Source organism: Elgaria multicarinata, chromosome 7 (genome assembly GCF_023053635.1).
Source record: "Elgaria multicarinata webbii isolate HBS135686 ecotype San Diego chromosome 7, rElgMul1.1.pri, whole genome shotgun sequence".
Taxonomy (NCBI): Eukaryota; Metazoa; Chordata; class Lepidosauria; order Squamata; family Anguidae; genus Elgaria; species Elgaria multicarinata.
In genome coordinates this window covers 114,372,679-114,391,911 of record NC_086177.1, presented here as the reverse complement: position 1 = coordinate 114,391,911, position 19,233 = coordinate 114,372,679, and the positions used below count along the sequence as shown (strand labels likewise).

The following is a 19,233-nucleotide window of genomic DNA, read 5'->3' as shown; positions in this document are numbered from 1 at the left end:
ATAACGGGCTCAAGTTACAGGAAGCCAGATTCCACTGGACATCAGGAAAAACTTTTTGACTGTTAGAGCAGTACGACAATGGAACCAGTTACCTAGGGAGGTTGTCGGCTCTCTCACAGTAGAGGCCTTCAAGAAGCAGCTGGACAACAATCTGTCAGGAATGCTTTAGGGTGGATACCTACATTGAGCAGGGGGTTGGACTCGATGGCCTTATAGGCCCCTTCCAACTCTATTATTCTATGATTCTATGATCTGAGGAAACCTGGAGAGTCTGAGGTTGAAACACACCTGCACTTAAGTCTAGGGTGACCATATGGAAAGGAGGACAGGGCTCCTGTATCTTTAATAGTTGTATAGGAAAGAAAATTTCAGGTGTCACTTGTGTACATGCAGAACCTGGTGAAATTCCCTCTCCGTTGCCGCAGTCAAAGCTGCAGGAGCCCTGCCCTCTTTTGTATCTGGTCACGCTACGCAGGGCTCCTGCAGCTCTGTCATGAAGAAGAGGGAATTTCACCAGGTGCTGCATCCGTACAAAGGACACCTGCTGAAATTCCCTTTTCAATACAACTGTTAAAGATACAGGAGCCCCGTCCTTCTTTTTATAGGGTCACCGATTCTTCAAGGCTGAAATCATAAAATCATAGAATAGCAGAGTTGGAAGGGGCCTACAAGGCCATCGAGTCCAACCCGCAACCAGCCATTCCAACTGGTAGCGGGCATCTCTTCAATAAAACAGGCCATTAAATCCTCCTTCCCCAGGGTGGTGTCTGCAGGCACAATGGCTCCTCTCACCTCTCTCTGACCTGGATTGCGGGGAGCGAAGGGGCAGCCAGGCCTTGTAGATGGTAGTCCAGCTGTTGCAAAAGCATCTGGCCTTTCTCCCTTTCCGGCCCTATGATTCTTTGGAGACATAGGCCTAATCTACACCAAGCAGGATATTGCACTATGAAAGTGGTATGAAAGCAGTATATAAGGGGCAGGAGCCACACTGCTGCTTTATAGCGGGACTGAAGTGCACTGACAACCTTTGGGGGGGCCTTGATACATACCGTATACCGCTCTCATACTGCTATATCCTGCTTGGTGTGGCTCCTGCCTTCCATATACCACCTTTGTAGTGCAATATCCTGCTTGGTGTCGATTAGGCCCCACAGTCACCAAACGAGACCACACACTGCAAGGATTGGCTGTCTTGCAGTGCCTTCTGGGACAGCATTATAATGCTGTGTATGTGTGTATAGAGAGAGAGAGGTGCAGGGGTGGGAGAATTAATGGGGAATTTTGAAAATGGTCTAAAAGGTGCACCCAACATATAGCCATATGAAGGAACAGGTGTAGCAGTGGGTGTATTTTTCACAAATGTATGTCTAGGTATACATATTCAAAAGATGGATCTATCATGAGTGGACCTCGGGTGAACCTCCCTTTCAGCTCTTATTATCTAAAGCCCAAGCAGATGGTCATCCATCCATCCTGGCCCTGGCTATTTCAGGACAAGAGAAAGTGGTTATAAAGCAAAGGGATCAAGTTTATTTTCTGCTAAAGCCTCCCTCTGCAAAGGAGGGAGCATGAGAGCATTTTCCTCACGACTAATGTCTCGCCTTAGCAAGAACAGTCCTGGGTCCAAATGTTTAGGTGAATGCCCCACCTGTGAAGATGACTCAATGGCCTTGTAGGTCCCTTCCAACTCTGCTATTCTAGGATTCTATGTCTCTGTCCATCAGACTTTCTACCCCCTCCATTCATATTGTCCTCATTTCATTGCCTTTGGATACTGAAAGGTACTTTGCTCATCCTGGTGGACGTGATAAGACACTGGGAAATCAAGTAGTGGGACCACGACCCTGTTGATTCACCTGGACTTCTTGGGAAGGCTTCAATATAAACCATCCTGGGAGGAGGGGGCTGCGGGATTCCATGGCACTTACAGTATGCGATCAAGTCTTGCAGGAATCAGTCTCAACCTCCCCCAACCTGATACCCTTCAGGTGTGTTGGACTCACCTCCCATTATTCCTAGCATGCAGACCATTGACAATGCCATTCTACATGAAACAGCTGCAAAGAGATCACTTGGGAGCCATCCATACGGTGACAGGTGAGGCGGGGAATGTGCCAAACAGGTGCCTCCAGTTAGTAACAGGTTGGATGGGGGACTAACGAGTTGATCCTCACTCTGAACAAGACAGAAGTATTGCTGGTGGGGATTTTGTTGATGGAAAAGGTGTCCAGCCTGATCTTGTTCCCTTTAATGTTCCCTTGTTCCCTATACGTTTCTGAGCCCAATTCAAGGTGCCGGTTTTAACCTATAAACTCTACATGGCTTGGGACCACAATACCTGATGGAACGCCTCTCCCGACATGAACCTCCCCGTACACTGCGCTCAACATCTAAGGTCCTCCTCCGAGTGCCTACTCCGAGGGAAGCTCGGAGTATGGCAACGAGGGACAGGGCCTTTTCAGTGGTGGCCCCCCAATTATTGAATTATCTCTCCGATGAGGCTCGCCTGGCACCAACACTGTTATCTTTTTGACGCCAGGTCAAGAATTTTCTCTTCTCCCAGGCATTTAACAGCATTTAACAACATATGCTAAGTTTGTTTTTTTAATGGACCCCAGAACTGTTGTTGTTTAAAATGGATACTGTAGTTTTTATATTCTTTGATGGTTTTAAATTTTGTATACTTTTTAATGCCCACTGTTTTTTAACTCCCCGATGAGGCTTGCCTGGTGCCAATACTGTTATCTTTTAGGCGCCAGGTCAAGAATTTTCTCTTCTCCCAGGCATTTAACACCATTCAACAACGCTAAGTCATTTTTTTAACAGACCCCCAGAACTGTTGTTTTTAAATGGATACTGTTGTATTTTGACTGTTGTTTTTATGTTTTTAAATTTTGTATACTTTTAATGTTTACTGTTTTTAACTTTTGTAAACCGCCCAGAGAACTTCGGCTATGGGGCGGTATATAAATGTAACAAGTTTATTTATTTATCCATTACATTTCTATACCACCCAATAGCCGGAGCTCTCTGGGCGGTTCACAAAAATTAAAGCCATTCAAAGTATAAAACAACAGTATAAAACCATAATATAAAATACAATATAAAAGCTCAACCAGATAAAAACAGCAGCAATGCAAAAGTACAAATTTAAAACACCAAGTTAAAATTTATTTATAGACTGTTAAAACGCTGGGAGAATAAAAAGGTCTTCACCTGGCGTCTAAAAGCATATAACGTAGGTGCCAAGCGAACCTCCTTAGGGAGCTCGTGCCACAGCCGGGGTGCCATTATAAATAAATAAATAATGAAAAAGTTTGCAGTTGGGTGGTGCTTTTAGGTCCTGACTACGGATACCCAGGTACACAAGTAATGGAAGGCAGTAGTTCTTAAGTAGTACTATATAAAGTACCAAAAAGGCACACAACTACTCCAAACACCAATAAAAGGTGATAATTATCAAATAACCCATTTATTTACAATTTATTCCAAACACCAGTAAAAGGTGATAATTATCAAATAACCCATTTATTTACAATTTATTCCAAACACCAATAAAAGGTGATAATTATCAAATAACCCATTTATTTACAATCAATGCATTGACAAAGCTGATAAGAGTAGAAAATGAGAAGAAACCCTATTTCTGTACATATATTCTTCTGATGGTATTGTCTCAGGTGCTAAATGTTATAAAAGTCTGTAATATTGTTGGACTGTATTAGATTTGTATTCTTGCATGTATGATATATATTATTGGTAATTATAGTACCCAACATTGTAATTGTTAACCACTTTGAGACACATCATTTGGTTTTATATATCCTTATAAAATGTAAATAAATGGGTTATTTGATAATTGTCACCTTTTATTGGTGTTTGGAGTAGTTGTGTGCTTTTTTGGCACTTTATATAGTACTATGGATACCAAAGTGGCATCTGTGGGTTGAAGCGCTTTGCACCAGCTTTGGTTTTGTTCTTGCCACAGACGGCTTGTGATCTTATCATCACCAGGTGTGTGTGTGTCAGGCCTCTGTGATGAGTAATAGACGAGGCTTCCTTTGAAACGGGTTCAGAAACTCCAGCTGGTCAAGGACATTGTAATGAGGTGGGTTGTAGAAGTCTGCTACAGTGGCCGTATTTTGATAGGTATCAGAAGAGCCACAGCAGTTACTAGCACGTTTCTGGACGCAATTCAAAATGCTGGTTTTAAACTTTAATGCCCTAAATGATTTGGGAACAGGCGCTCCTCCTTCAGTATAAACTCAACCATTCCTTGGAGGCCAACTCCTCCCCCACGTTTGCATCTAGAGATGCTGAAGATCTGGCCGCTTTCGGCTTTGGAACGCCAGAGAAATTCAATCAGCGCCTTTTCACTCAAACGCCAACTACTTGTGTTTTTGCGAGCATTTGGTTAAATTGGTTTTGTTATCTTCCTGGGAGCCTGACTGAACCAGTGAACTGTTGTGGGCTGTTTCGCTACCGGATTTTAATCTTGCATTAATTCAGTTTCTGTTTTTATATGAACCATTTTGAGCACAGATATGGAAAGTTGGGCTAAAGACATTTCTACTGAATAAATAATGAATCAATATTTAGGACATGCCCACAACCCCCACCACCCACATTTCCCTTTTGCTTCATGTCCCCAGTCGACAGCTGTCTGGCCACTGTGTGAACAGAGTGCTGGACTAGATGGACCCTTGGTCTGATCCAGCCTCAGGGCTCTTGTGATGTTCTTATGGCCAAGCCAACTTTTATACTGCTCTGACGTTGCTCTGCCTTGTCAACTTTGGGTGGCAAAGACTCCTCCAGCCATTAGGTTTTCAGGGCTACAGTCCATGTAGCTAATCCTCCCTTGCAATTCATAGAATCATAGAATAGCAGAGTTGGAAGGGGCCTACAAGGCCATTGAGTCCAACCCCCTGCTCAAGGCAGGAATCCACCCTAAAGCATCCCTGACAGATGGCTGTCCAGCTGCCTCTTGAAGGCCTCTAGTGTGGGAGAGCCCACCACCTCCCTAGGTAACTGGTTCCATTACAAGTCATAGAATCATAGAATAGTAGAGCTGGAAGGGGCCTACAAGGCCATCAAGTCCAACCCCCTGCTCAGTGCAGGAATCCACCCTAAAGCATCCCTGACAGATGGTTGTCCAGCTGCCTCTTGAAGGCCTCTAGTGTGGAAGAGCCCACAACCTCTCTAGGTCACTGATTCCATTGTCGTACTGCTTCAGCTCCCCCCCCCCCCGCCCACCAACTATGCAGGTCACAGAACACGCCCAACCCCACCCGAAACTGACAGAGGACCGTAGATGAGCAGCAAGGGAGGTCTGTTTGGCCAATGGGAACCCTTCCCCTAAAATGGCACATGGGCCGAAAGATTCCTGCCACACTTCTTGCGGCTGACAATTTATCTGTTTCCACAATTAAAAAAATAAGAGTCAGACCCTTGGCAGCCCCTGGTACCAGCTACGTTTTATTGGCTCCTTTGCTTGAACAATGCTGCCTTTTCCTGCCCAGGGGTTTCCCCGTTTGCAGCGGCTTTCAGACTCCCGAGGAGACCATATCGCGTAGCACCAGAGAAGGCGGTGTGGGAGGGTGGTGGTGGGGTGACGGTGACGAAAGGTGGCTCTTCTGGTGGGACCTACAAACGCAACAGTGCTGTTCAGTTCCTTGTGACTGTGACATTGTTCTCAATCCTTAAAAACTCCCAAACAGATCAACGGAAAAAACAAAATCCCCATCTGTCTTTAAGGAAGGGGGCAGTCTCATCGACAGGAGGGATGCGGGCGTCTCCGCGGCGTCCCCTTGAAGGTCAGGGGAAAGAGAAATGGGTTGGTGAAGCTTGCACAGTGTACGACCGACTTCTGGCTCCGGTTTCCAGTCACTTCTCTCCTACCTGCCTAGAGAGCGGTTTCCCTTGCGTTCACGGAGTAGCAAGTCTCTAGGCTTCTACTGCACAGCAAGGTGGAAGGCCAACAGATGGACCACTGTGATGAATTCAGGTAGAGCTTGTTGTTCTCCAACAGCGACCATCAGCTTGGCATCTCATAATGCCTTCTGCCACCGGAGTAGAGCTTTAGCAGGGGGTGGGTGGGCGGGCGGGCTGTGAACTGCGCTCCAGTCTCTGCAGAAAGCTCCAACGGGCGCAATCAAGCACTTACCCCGAGGCATGAAGGTACTGAGAGGGCAGGATATGCTCCAGCAGCAGACACCTGGGGTGAGACTTCCCCTTTGCGTGTCAGGGAGAGGCTTAAAAATACCCCCCCTTTGCCCTGTGGGGACTAACAGTCACCAAAGCATCATGGATTCCTCCGGGATCAGAGAGAAAGCAGACCTGTCAGGACGGAGGTGAAAGGTCTAGGAGGCTACAGCTGCTCCCCACGAGGGGAGGAAGCGTCCACTCTAAGGCTGCCCGTGGCACTTGCCCGTGGTTCTCCCCCACCAACCATTCAGCAGTGGATTTCGTAAGCAATCTGAGGCTGGAACATCAGTCCCTGATTGACGAAGAGTTCATTGGCTTCCGGGGGCCCGTCTTCTTCCCCTTCCAGGGTCTGGGTGGCTTGATCTTGCAGCTGTTCAGGGAAGACCCCCGCCAGGCCTTGGGGGTCCTTGTAGGTGGCAAAGAGGGGCTTGTTGCGATCAATGACAAACATCTCGTGGCCCCGCTCGTCGCGGTACTCCTCCAGCTGGGCGAAGGTGGTGGGCCCGTCCGAGTAGTCGTTGACGTACAGGATGTTCTCCTCCCGCTTGGCCTTTTTCCGCTTCCGGTGTTTCCGGTAGATCATAATGACCAGAAGCAGGGCCACCAAGGCCAAGAGGGAGATGGCCACGGCAATGGCCGTCTGCGTGGCCATGCTGAGGGCGTTGAAGTCCATGCTCTCCATGTCGTAGAGGGGCTCCTGGCTGATGTCCACTGAGGCGGGGTAACCGTGGGCCGTCTGCTGCTGCTGCTGCTGCGAGAGGTTGACCATGAGGTGGAAGAGCACCCGGGCCGTACCCCCGGGGTTGGAGGCCTCGCACTCGTATTTGCCGGCGTGGGCCACCGTCACGTTGTTGAGGAAGAGCATCCCGCTGCCTGTGTCCGACTGCTCAAAGCGCTCCCCCACGCTGCGCTCGCTGAGCTCAAAGGTTCCCCCTGGCAGGCGGCCGCTGCTGGCCTTGGAGCCCCCCGCGCGCCAGTGTGCCACCTTACGCCACGTCACCAGGGGCTGCGGGTAGCCGGAGGCCTGGCAGGAGACGCGCAACTCGTCCCCCAGCCGTGCCGTCATCTCGAGCGGCTCCACTTGCACGACGGGCGGGATACAGATCAAGCTGTTGCCGGAGACGTCCATCAGGCTTTGGTAGGCCAGGCGGGGAGGCTCTGAGCACACGATCTTCTTGTCCAGAGGACTCAAGAGCCGCTGCCCTTCGTCTTTGATCCAGGTGCTCAGCCAGTGCAGAGAGCAGTCGCATCGCCAGGGGTTCTCTGCCCGGAGAAAAAGAGGAGGCGGGTCAATCAGGACGGTATCTGCCCACCCGGCTTCCACAAGTCAACCTGGTCCCCTGTTCATTCTACCGCTCACCCCTCAGTCTCCATTCCGTAACCCCAGCACACTGGATCTCGATTCCACCACCCACATCCTCACCAGAGGGCTAGATGGACAGACAGACAGGCCGACCCACACAGGCGCCAGCCGATGGAACCAACAAACATTCTTTCCCATATCATAGAATCATAGAACAGCAGAGTTGGAAGGGGCCGACAAGGCCATCGAGTCCAACCCCCTGCTCAAGGCAGGAATCCACCCTAAAGCATCCCTGACAGATGCTTGTCTAGCTGCCTCTTGAAGGCCTCTAGTGTGGGAGAGCCCACCACCTCCCTAGGTCACTGATTCCATTGTCGCACTGCTCTAACAGTCAGGAAGTTTTTCCTGATGTCCAGACGGAATCTGGCTTCCTTTAACTTGAGCCCGTTATTCCGTGTCCTGCACTCTGGGAGGATCGAGAAGAGATCCTGGCCCTATCGTTGCATCCAGTCTCCCAGCCGCACCTGCCCCGTGTCGTTCTGCTCTCTTTCCTCCCGACCCCAACATTTCCACCTGGGCACCTATAAGGCTGGGTGCTAGAGGCCACTTTGACCAGGAGTAAGCCGAGATGTGGTCTCCTGGCCTGCAGGTGGTGCTGAGGAGCAGCCCACGGTGGTCCCTCACCTGTCAGCCGCAGCACTTGCAGACTGATGACAGGCCGCAGGGCCACCCGGCTGATGGTGCGCAGGTTGTTCTTGCTCAGGTCAAGCAGGGCCAGCGAGGACAATCCAGCCAGGGCCTGGTCCTCTAGCGTCTCTATGCTGTTCTCCTGTAAGTGGAGCTCCTGCAGCCTCTGCAGAGGGAGAATCAGACCACACACCGCCATTAGAAAGAGGCCCCGTGCCATTTCAGCCCCTCGCTCATTATTTTAGCGCTGCCGCCGTTTTGTCTCGTCACCTCATCGGTTGGCCTCGCTCACCAGACGGGGTGTTCTTGGCCAGGTTCTACGTGTGGTGGGCCTGCGTGTGGGTGTGCGAGAATGAGGAAGAGTGTGTGCAGACATCCACGGGGGCGACTGCGTGACTGAGCGTGTTGCAGAAACCAGTAGCTCCTTAAAGGTGAGCCTGGGCACGGTAATGGACTGGATGAGGGCTAACAAACTGAGACTCAATCCAGACAAGACGGAGGTACTGTTAGCGGGTGGTTCATCTGTCCGGCGAGGTGATGTTTGCCCTGTCCTGGACGGGGTTGCACTCTCCCTCAAGGATCGGGTCCGTAGTTTGGAGGTGCTCTTGGATCCAGAACTGTCACTTGAGGCACAGGTGAACTCAGTGGCAAAGAGCACCTTTTATCAGCTTAGGCTGATATAGCAACTGTGCCCTTATCTGGACAGAGATAGCCTAGCTACAGTGATCCATGCTCTGATAACCTCTCGTTTGGATTACTGCAATGTGTTATACGTGGGGCTGCCTTTGAAAACGGTCCGGAAACTTCAACTGGTACAAAATAGGGCAGCAAGGTTACTAACAGGGACTGGCCGGCGAGATCACATTACGCCAGTCCTTTTCCTGCTTCATTGGCTGCCAGGTCCGGGCCCGATTCAAAGTGCTGGTATTGACATTTAAAGCCCTAAATGGCTTGGGGCCAGGCTATCTGAAGGAACGCCTCCTCCCGTATGTACCTGCCCGGACCCTAAGGTCATCCTCAGGGGTCCTTCTCCGCGAGGCCCTGCCAAAGGAAGTGAGGCAGGTGGCTACCAGGAGGAGGGCCTTCTCTGCTGTGGCACCCCGGCTGTGGAATGAGCTCCCTAAGGAGGTTCGCTTGGCACCTACATGATATGCCTTTAGACGCCAGGTGAAGACCTTTTTATTCTCCCAGCAATTTAACAGTCTATATATAAATTTTAACTCAGTGTTTTACATTTGTAATTTTGCATCGCTGCTGCTTTTATCTGGTTGAGCTTTTATATTGTATTTTATATTATGGTTTTATACTGTTGTTTTATACTTTGAATGTTTTTAATTTTTGTGAGCCGCCCAGACAGCTCCGGCTATTGGGCAGTATAGAAATGTAATAAATAAATAAATAAATAAATAAATAAATAAATAATAAACAAACAAACATCTGCCTGCATCTTGCGCAGGCAGGCCTCGGAGGTAAAAGATAACCGAGCGACAGAGGAGGTGCAGGTAAGCCCAACCTGTGGAGGTGGGGGGGTACAGGGAAGGGTTTGTGAGGAGAACTTTTAGAAAAGCTGTGAAGGAGAAGGGGGAGATGGCTTGAGGGGGGGGAGAGAAAAGATATTTAGATGGGTGGGTAGGAGGAGGGAGCTGTTGCAGGTCAATGAACAGCTTGGCACAGGAGCTGGGCTAGGAGAAAGAGGCAGGTAGCTGAATGTGCCAAATCAAAAGACAAGCGTCACCTTCTGTGACCTGGAGAACGCGGGAAAAAAGAGTTGGTACGGCCGGGATGAGGTGGCGCTCTCCGGAAGCCAATTAATGCCAGAAATCACCCGTGCCCCCATCTTAATGACGTTAAAAAGGTGTTACGGCTAAATATACAGGCAACCCTATTGTACAGGTTAACTGGTGTGAGGTTGCAGAATGCAAAACGCTGGTAAGCCAGATCAGGGCCTAACGAAGCGCAACGGCACCGGAAAGCCTGGGAGCTCTGCCACGTCGCTCAATTAAGAGCACGTCAACCTTATTCAATCAGCACTGGAGCCACTGAGCTCTCAGTTTCGTCCTGTACGGAATGCCCTTCAGAGCGACCGTGAGTACTCGGAAGCAAGACGTCGGTTTCTGGTTCTTCTTTTGCTCTTTTCAGGTTCATAGAATCATAGAATAGTGGAGTTGGAAGGGACCCACAAGGCCATTGAGTCCAAACCACCACTCAATGCAGGGATCCCCCCTAAAGCATCCCTGGCAGATGGTTGTCCAGCTGCCTCTTGAAGGCCTCTTGGGTGGGAGAGCCCACCACCTCCTTAGGTAACTGGTTCCATTGTCATAGAATCATAGAATAGCAGAGTTGGAAGGGGCCTACAAGGCCATCGAGTACAAACCCCTGTTCAATGCAGGAATCCACCTGTCCAGCTGCCTCTTGAAGGCCTCTTGGGTGGGAGAGACCACCACCTCCCTAGTTCATGGGTTCCATTGTCATAGAATCATAGAATAGCAGAGTTGGAAGGGGCCTACAAGGCCATTGAGTCCAACCCCCTGCTCAATGCAAGAATCCACCCTAAAGCATCCCTGACAGATGGTTGTCCAGCTGCCTCTTGAATGCCTCCAGTGTGGGAGAGCCCACAACCTCCCTAGGTCACTGGTTCCATTGTCGTACTGCTTTAACAGTCAGGAAGGTTGTCACATCAACTCACATGCTACTTTACGTTGTGTTTTGTGACATTTATATTATCTTCCGACATATACATGACAAATGAAAAAGGAGGTCGTGGAGGGATCTGGAATCAGCTCCTTCCAGCTGCCCATTTATTTGCATTTAGCCTCCGTGACTGGGGTCAAACCCTGTCCAAACCACTGCTGTACCCTCAGCCTCGATTCCCCAAGTGGAAAGCAGACCGGCGCGTGGTCCTGGCACCTGCCAGCCTCACCTCCAGGTCGCAGAAGGTGAAGTCCGGGAGCCGGGTGATCTGGTTGCCCGCCAGGTAGAGGACGCGCAGGTGCTCCAAGCCCTTGAAGATGCTGCTGTTGATGAGGTGGATACGGTTGCCGTTAAGCGCCAGTTCCAGCAGCCGGTTCTGGTTTCGGAAGGCCCCCGGCTCCAGGGCCGAGATGGTGTTGTTCTGCATGTAGAGGTACTGCAGGCCTGAAAGGGAGGCCAGGTCTTGCTGGTGGATCTGTGTGATGCCGTTGTCCTGCAGGAAAACTGTCTGCAGGAGCAGGGAGGAAAGAAAGAAGGGGACCCAGGCTGTGAGGGGAAGCCAGAGCGAAGCTCAGCCTGGCCCGAGGCAACGAAGCTGGGAGAGTAAAACCTCTTGCACTGGGAGCCCAAAGGCGCCGTGTCATAGAATCATAGAATAGCACAGTTGGAAGGGGCCTACAAGGCCATCGAGTCCAACCCCTTGCTCAATGCAGGAATCCACCCTAAAGCATCCCTGACAGATGGTTGTCCAGCTGAATGCCTCTAGTGTGGGAGAGCCCACAACCTTCCTAGGCAACCGGTTCTATTGTTGTGCTGCTCTAACAGTCAGGAAGTTTTTCCTGATGTCCAGCTGGAATCTGGCTTCCTGTCACTTGAGCCCATTATTCCATGGCCTGCACTCTGGGAGGATCGAGAAGAGATCCCAGCCCTCCTCTGTGGGACAACCTTTTAAGTATTTGAAGAGTGCTATCATGTCTCCCCTCAATCTTCTCTTCTCAAGGCTAAACATGCCCAGTTCTTTCAGTCTCTCTTCATAGGGCTTTGTTTCCAGACCCCTGATCATCCTCGTTGCCCTCCTCTGAACACGTGTCTGCACATATAAGCCCACACTTTTATAAACTTCTCATTTGATTGGTTGAATATCTTTTCCCCCCCTAGTACTGCAGCCCCCAAAGGATCTGAGTTGGTTGCAGTGGTTTAAAGCAAATCCATGCCAGGTAAATTAAAACAGACACCCCCCTTATTTGTAGCCTATTGATAGTAACTTGCAACTAGAGTGACCCTATGAAAACTTGGACAGGGCTCCTGTATCTTTAACAGTTGCATAGAAAAGGGAATTTCAGCAGGTGTCCTTTGTATATATGGAGAACCTGGTGAAATTCCCTCTTCATCACAACAGTTAAAGCTGCAGGAGCTATATTAGAGTGACCATATTTAAAAGAGGGCAGGGCTCCTGCAGCTTTAACTGTTGTGATGAAGAGCGAATTTCACCAGGTTGCCCATAAATACAAATGACACCTGCTGAAATTTCCTTTTCTATACAACTCCCCTGTTAAAACAGCTCCACTGGCTTCCAGTCTGTTTCTGGGCACAATTCAAAGTGCTGGTTATGACCTATAAAGTCCTATATGGTTCGGGTCCAGGTTATTTGAAAGACCGTATTCTCCCTTATGAGCCTGCCCGTGCTTTGAGATCTTCTGGAGAAGGCCTTCTTTCAGTCCCACCATCTTCACAGGCGCGCCTGGTGGGAACATGGGAGAGGGCCTTCTCGGTGGCTGCTCCGGTGCTCTGGAACTCTCTTCCTGGGGAAGCTAGACTGGCTCCCTCCTTGATGGGCTTTCGGAAACAGGCTAAAACTTTTTTGTTCCAGCAGGCCTTTGGAGAATAATCTGGCCCTCCATCTATGTTAATGTTTTATAATTTTGTTGTGTATTTTAAACGTTTATGGTTTTGTTCCCACCCAATGGATGTTTTAAACTTTGTAAGGCCGCCTTGAGGCCCAGCATTGGGCAAAAGGCGGGATACAAATAAATATAATAATAACTGTTAAAGATATAGGAGCCCTGTCCTCCTTTTCATAGGGTCACCCTACTTGCAACACTTTCCGTGAAAGCACTTAAAAGAAAGCATTTGCACTGAATGGGAGGTGGTAAACGAGGCACCCAAAGATTAGCAATTTGACTCCCTACTTCTGGAAGCCCGTGTCACCTAGGCGATGTCCGTCCCTTTGCCTCCTTCCTCACCCACCCTGTACAGGAAAGTCAGCCTTACCTGGGTGGAAGGGTGGATGCTGACCGGGATCTCTTTGAGGCCCAAAGAGCCACACTCCACAGTCATGCTGTAGCAGCGACACGTGGAAGGACACGGGTGGGCCTGGAGGGCCATGAGCCCCAGCAGCAGAAGGGAACCAAGGGGGGCCTCCGCCAGGGCCATCCTAGACCAGCTGTTGGCAAGAGAGAGAGAGGGGAGGGGGGGAAAGAATCCAGAAATTAGGGTAGATTCTCAACAAACCACAGCTATTAGGTAGAGGAGGGATGGGCTCAGAGGATTCCCCGAGCTAAGGAACGCCTCCTCCCATATGTACCTGCCCGGACCCTAAGGTCATCCTCAGGGGTCCTTCTCCGCGAGCCCCTGCCAAAGGAAGTGAGGCAGGTGGCTACCAGGAGGAGGGCCTCCTCTGCTGTGGCACCCCGGCTGTGGAATGAGCTCCCTAAGGAGGTTTGCTTGGCACCTACATTATATTCTTTTAGACACCTTTTTATTCTCCCAGTATTTTAACAGTCCATAAATTAATTTTAACTTTGCTGTTTTAAATTTGTAATTTTGCATTGCTACTGTTTTTATCTTGGTTGTGCTTTTATATTATGGTTTTATACTATTGTTTTGTTTTGAATGGTCTTAAATTTGTAAAAAAAAACCCAGAGAGCTTCGGCTATTGGGCGGTATAGAAATGCAATAAATAAATAAATAAATAAATAAATAAATAAATAAATAAATAAATATCCCCTCCCCTTTTTATTGTTATTAATGAATTTCTTATCCCACTTTTCCTTCAAGGAGTTCAGGGTGGCATATACGGCAACTGAAATGATCCAGAGGCTGGAGCATCTCCCCTATGAGGGAAGGTTACAACAGCTGGGATTGTTTAGCTTGGAAAAAAGGAGGCTAACGGGAGACCTGAGAGAGGTGTACAAAATTATGCCTGGTGTGGAGAACGTGGACAGGGAGGCATTTTTCTCCCTCTCTCAAAATACTAGAACCCAAAGGGGTCATTATCACATGAAGCTGATTGGTGGGAGATCCAGGACAGATAAAAGGAAGTACTTCTTCACACAGTGCATAGTTAAATGATGGAACTCACTACCACAAGATGTAGTGATGGCCACCAATTTGGATGGCTTTCAAAGGGGGTTGGATAAATTCCTGGAGAAGGCTATTAATGGCTACTAGCCCTAATAATAATAATAATAATAATAATAATAATAATAATAATAATAATAATAATAATAATAATAATATTGTTACCAGCCTCTCCCTCTGGATTGAGGCAGGGTACAACACAAATGCAAATACCATAAAACACATATAATTGATTAAAACATTTAAAACTAATACATTACGAAAAGGTATTTTAAAATTCACCTGGGTAGGCCTGCCGGAGATCAGTCTCTACGGCTTTCTTAAATTCAGGAAGACTGTTAAGTTGCTACCTCCGGTATTAGAGGCTGTATATCTATGTTTACCAGTTGCTGGGGAACATGGGTGGGAAGGTGCTGTTGCCCTCATGCCCTCCTTATGGGTTTCCCATGGGCAGCTGGTTGGCCGGTGTTAGGGTGACCATATGAAAAGGAGGACGGGGCTCCTGTATCTTTAACAGTTGCATAGAAATGGGAATTTCAGCAGGTGTCATTTGTATTTATGGGGAACCTGGTGGAATTCCCTCTTCATCACAACAGTTAAAGTGCAGGAGCTATATTAGAGTGACCAGATTTAAAAGAGGGCAGGGCACCTGCAGCTTTAATTGGTGTGATGAAGGCCGTGACACATCTGGTCAACCAGGGCACTGTGGGCTGGAGAAAATGGCTGTGCTTGTGGGGGTGGGCAGCATGCGACCTTCTTGCACCCTCCTCTCCGCTCTGCCAGGCCCAACCTTCCACCACCCTGGGCCTACCTGCTCCACAGAAGGAATTCCAGAAATTATTAAGAGGCTTGATTAAGATATCGTGCAATTTATTGTTTGCCAAGAGTTGGCTGGCCAATGTATTTCGTATTCAGACCTTGCAAGATCAGAATTTGGAAAAGTTGAATATCTACGAACTGCCGATCATCACCACTTGATTAATCATTATTATTTGTATTCGTTTTATTACTACATTTGCATCCCACCTTATATAGAATCATAGAATAGCAGAGTTGGAAGGGGCCTACAAGGCCATCGAGTCCAACCCCCTGCTCAGTGCAGGAATCCACCCTAAAGCATCCCTGACAGGTGGTTGTCCAGCTGCCTCTTGAAGGCCTCTAGTGTGGGAGAGCCCACAACCTCCCTAGGTAACTGATTCCATTGTCGTACTGCTCTAACAGTCAGGAAGTTTTTCCTGATGTCCAGCCGGAATCTGGCTTCCTGCAACTTGAGCCCGTTATTCTGTGTCCTGCACTCTGGGAGGATCGAGAAGAGATCCTGGCCCTCCTCCTCTCCATTTTATCCTCACAATAACCCTGTGAGGTAAGATAGGCAGAGAGAGTGGCCCAAAATCACCCTGTGAGCTTCACGGCCTAGTGGGGACTAGAACCCGGATCTCCTCCCAGTATACCACACTGGCTCTCAAGTTCTTAAAAGTACTCAGAGTTCTTAAAACACCAAGGCTGCAACCTTGCCCACACTTACTTGGAAGAAAGCCCCATTGAACACAGTAGGTCTTACTTCTGAGTAAACATTCATAGGATTGACTGGGCTATCTACACATACGCTAAATACACATCTAACTCTGTATTTTAATCTTATATCAATTTTGCTGCGTGGTTTTATCCTGGTTGTGCTTTTTATACTGTATTTTGTATTTGTGTTTTTAACCTGTTGGTTGTTTTATTATGGTTTAAATTTTTGTGAACCGCCCAGAGAGCTTCAGCTATTGGGAAGTATAAAAATGTAACAAATAAATAAATAAATAAATATGATGTCCTGTGTGTTTTGAATTAAGACCACAGTGCAGTATAGAGGGAATGCACCTTTCCCCACACCATTTCCCCCCAACTAAAACTGCCCCCCCACAACAAGGGAGCAAATTTATTTATTTATTTACAATATTTATACACCACTCCCTATTCAGAATTTCGGCGCGGTGGATAGAATAAAAACAGATTAAAAACATGTTAAAACTACATTTAAAAGAAACAAGGTGCAATAAATTTATAAGGCATTTATATAAATGCATTCCATGAGATGCAAATAGTAGGTGCGTGTGACAAAGAGAAAGAGTAGTGAAAGGGAGAAAACAGATTTTCATCAGGAAAATGGCACAGGTAAAGGAGTAACTAGGGTGACCGTATGGAAAAGGAGGACAGGGCTCCTGTATCTTTAACAGTTGTATTGAAAGGGGAATTTCAGCAGGTGTCATTTGTATATATGGAGAACCTGGTGAAGTTCTCTCTTCATCACAGCAGTTAATGTTGCAGGAGCCCTGCCTAGAGAGAACAGATACAAGAGGGCAGGACACTTGCAGCTTTAACTGTTGTGATGGTGAAGGAATTTCACCAGGTGCTGCATGCATAAAATTTCACCTGCTGAAATTCCCTTTTCTACACAACTGCTAAAGACACAGAAGCCCTGTCCTCCTTTCCATACGGTCACCCTACTTATTTGAGGATTTATCACACCTTGTCTCACATGGCCCTAAGTCTGATCAGTACATTTACCCCTTGGCTTCTGTTTGCAAACGTTAGCTAGGGTTCTTCTGGCCCATGCAGAGCTACAGAACTTGACAGCTGATGAACCTGCCAAATATCACAATTCCAACACAACACCAGGCAGTTACTTTAACACTCCCCAAACTCCCGTGGCTCCAAAAAGCAATTAAAAAAGAACTCTCAACTTCCATACAAAGCAAAGAACAATTTTACATCCTTCGTGGCTTGAGGGAGGTAGAGGCTGAAAACAAAACTCAATATATTTGTAATCCGAAGTGAAAGAAATCAAAGGATTCGAAAGTGCAGACATTTTACTCCAAACTCTCATGGTGTTTAAGCCAGTTCCAAGGAAGAGTTGACACTTGGCAACTGGGCATTTTGGGTTGGTGTCTAGCTGACAGGTGCCCCTTTAAACAAGAGATGCCCACTATTCTTGAAAGCCTAATGCAGCCCTGCATTGAAAGCCAAATGCCTGCAGAAACCCAGGGCTTCATTTTTAAAGTGAGACGTACAAAGGCACAAGCCATTCCCCCAGGTGTGCGGAGGTACAGCTCATTATTAATGTGTTTATATAGTACAATGTCTGTGCATAGTGCGGTTGCAGAGGAACAGCAACAACAACAACAACAAAAAACCCGGTCCATGCCCCAAGGAACTTACAATATAACTTTCAACACAGGGAAGGGTTGGTTAAACAGAGGAAGAATCTTTGTTAGTTCAATCACACCTATGTTCAATCACACCTCGATCCTCCCAGAGTGCAGGACACGGAATAACGAGCTCAAGTTAAAGGAAGCCAGATTCCAGCTGGACAGCAGGAAAAACTTCCTGTTAGAGCAGTACGACAATGGAACCAGTGACCTAGGGAGGTTGTGGACTATCCCACCGTAGAGGCCTTCAAGAGGCAGCTGGACAACCATCTGTCAGGGATGCTTTAAGGTGGATTCCTGCATTGAGCAGGGGGTTGGACTCGATGGCCTTGTAGGCCCCTTCCAACTCTGCTATTCTATGATTCCATGTAGGCTTAGTTTCAGAAGAGAATGAGGAGTAAAGGGTTGTGCCGAAAAAGATGGGCTTTGAGAAGGGATCTGAAGGGAAATCAGTTAAGCAAGCTACGCTCTGCACGCACACTCATTAGTACATTTCCTCGTGGCTAGCTTCAGATATTCTGGGCTGAGAATCTTTTCTTTAACAAGCGTCAATACAGTATCGGGTGACCTCTGCATGATATTAAATTCGGCAAGCGCCTTCTTTTGCAAAGAATATCTTCAAATGGAGGTTGTGGGATCTCTTATCACGGGCTGGGCACATCTGTTCTGGATGCACCACTTGTCTTGCAGGGGGCTGGAGAACTGGGGGTGGGTGGGCATGTAGTGTCAGACATGTGGTTGCTTTGATTTCTAGAATTCTTTGTGGTTGCTCTGACAGCTAGTCCACAAGTATGGTGACCACAATGTCAACACCACAGCTGTGTGCAGGCACAGGGGGACACACACCCATGCACACGTGCTCTGTCCTTGGCCACTTTGGAGAGGGACCTCTCCGCTCTCCATTGCCCACCCCCCACCCCACCCCAGTGTGAGCTGCTGTATCTGCAGACACTAAACCAGTTCTCCCCCGGATAAGGGCCTGTGGGAGCCTCCGGATCTAGCCATTGGCTGTTACCAAGCTGCTGAATCCATGGCAACGAGCATCTAAAAATACAGGTACCTGTGGGTGCTGCTGGATCATTGTCTCCTGGGGAAACCGCTTGTAGGGTTGGATTGGGGTGAAACCAGAGTGAAACTTGCATAGAATAGCACACTCACCTGGTACACCAGGCATCAGAGAACAAGGCTCGGCACGGGACCATCTCGGCTTTCCTACTGCCCCTGAGAAGAGGAGGGACAGCTCGGTAGCTCCTAAACCCATTAGAGGCTTTGGGCCAGTGTCACCAGCAATCAGGGCAAAGCCCTATAATGGCCTAGGCACCCTGATGAGAGATTAGGGTGGGGCAGTCCACACACCGTGTGGGGTGGTGGCTTAAAGTCACCCCTGCTCTGATTCCAGACAAGGAGAGTTGGCCAAGTGACACTGTGGCGGTTGCAGATCAGAGCCCGGCAAAGATGGAGGGGCAACATCTCGTTGCTGTAAAAATAATACATTTGGGAGAGCTGCAGAGATGCAAAGGTTGTTACATGACAAACAAGGGTTTTCCTTCTGCTGGGAAAATACAGTAACAGTTAGGTTACTAGCTGGATGCTTCTAACGGAGCGATTTAAAAAAAAGTCTCTCCATTTCCCCCTAAATCCAAGGCCCAACTGGATGCACCAACTGACCCAAAAGATGCATCCCAGGACACCTTGCAAGGTTGTACAAGATGCAGGGGATGGAACAAGGGTCAGGTGTAGGCAAATGCAAGAATTTTGCTCCACCATCCTTAGAGAGACTGAAAGAACTGGGCT

At 48.3% G+C, this 19,233-nt stretch overlaps 1 protein-coding gene across 1 annotated transcript; it reads right to left on the bottom strand.

Annotated features, from left to right (window-relative positions):
- Positions 1 to 5,894: 5,894 nt before the first annotated feature.
- Positions 5,895 to 18,641, bottom strand: LRRC24 (leucine rich repeat containing 24). The gene is made up of 5 exons (XM_063131373.1): positions 18,598 to 18,641; positions 13,157 to 13,328; positions 11,115 to 11,393; positions 8,192 to 8,360; positions 5,895 to 7,467 (listed from the first exon to the last, which is right to left on the bottom strand). Exons 1-5 carry the CDS (start codon positions 18,639 to 18,641, stop codon positions 6,452 to 6,454), a joined length of 1,680 nt encoding a protein of 559 aa, XP_062987443.1. The 3' UTR covers positions 5,895 to 6,451.
- Positions 18,642 to 19,233: the final 592 nt, after the last annotated feature.

Excerpts from the sequence above, each read along its gene's own strand:
- LRRC24 (XM_063131373.1), bottom strand. The coding sequence starts at position 18,641 with ATGGTCCCGTGCCGAGCCTTGTTCTCTGATGCCTGGTGTACCAG. Across the intron at positions 11,394-13,156 it reads GCATCCACCCTTCCACCCAG|ACAGTTTTCCTGCAGGACAA; the intron begins GTAAGGCTGACT and ends CTGCTCCTGCAG. Across the intron at positions 8,361-11,114 it reads TCACCTTCTGCGACCTGGAG|AGGCTGCAGGAGCTCCACTT; the intron begins GTGAGGCTGGCA and ends CTCCCTCTGCAG.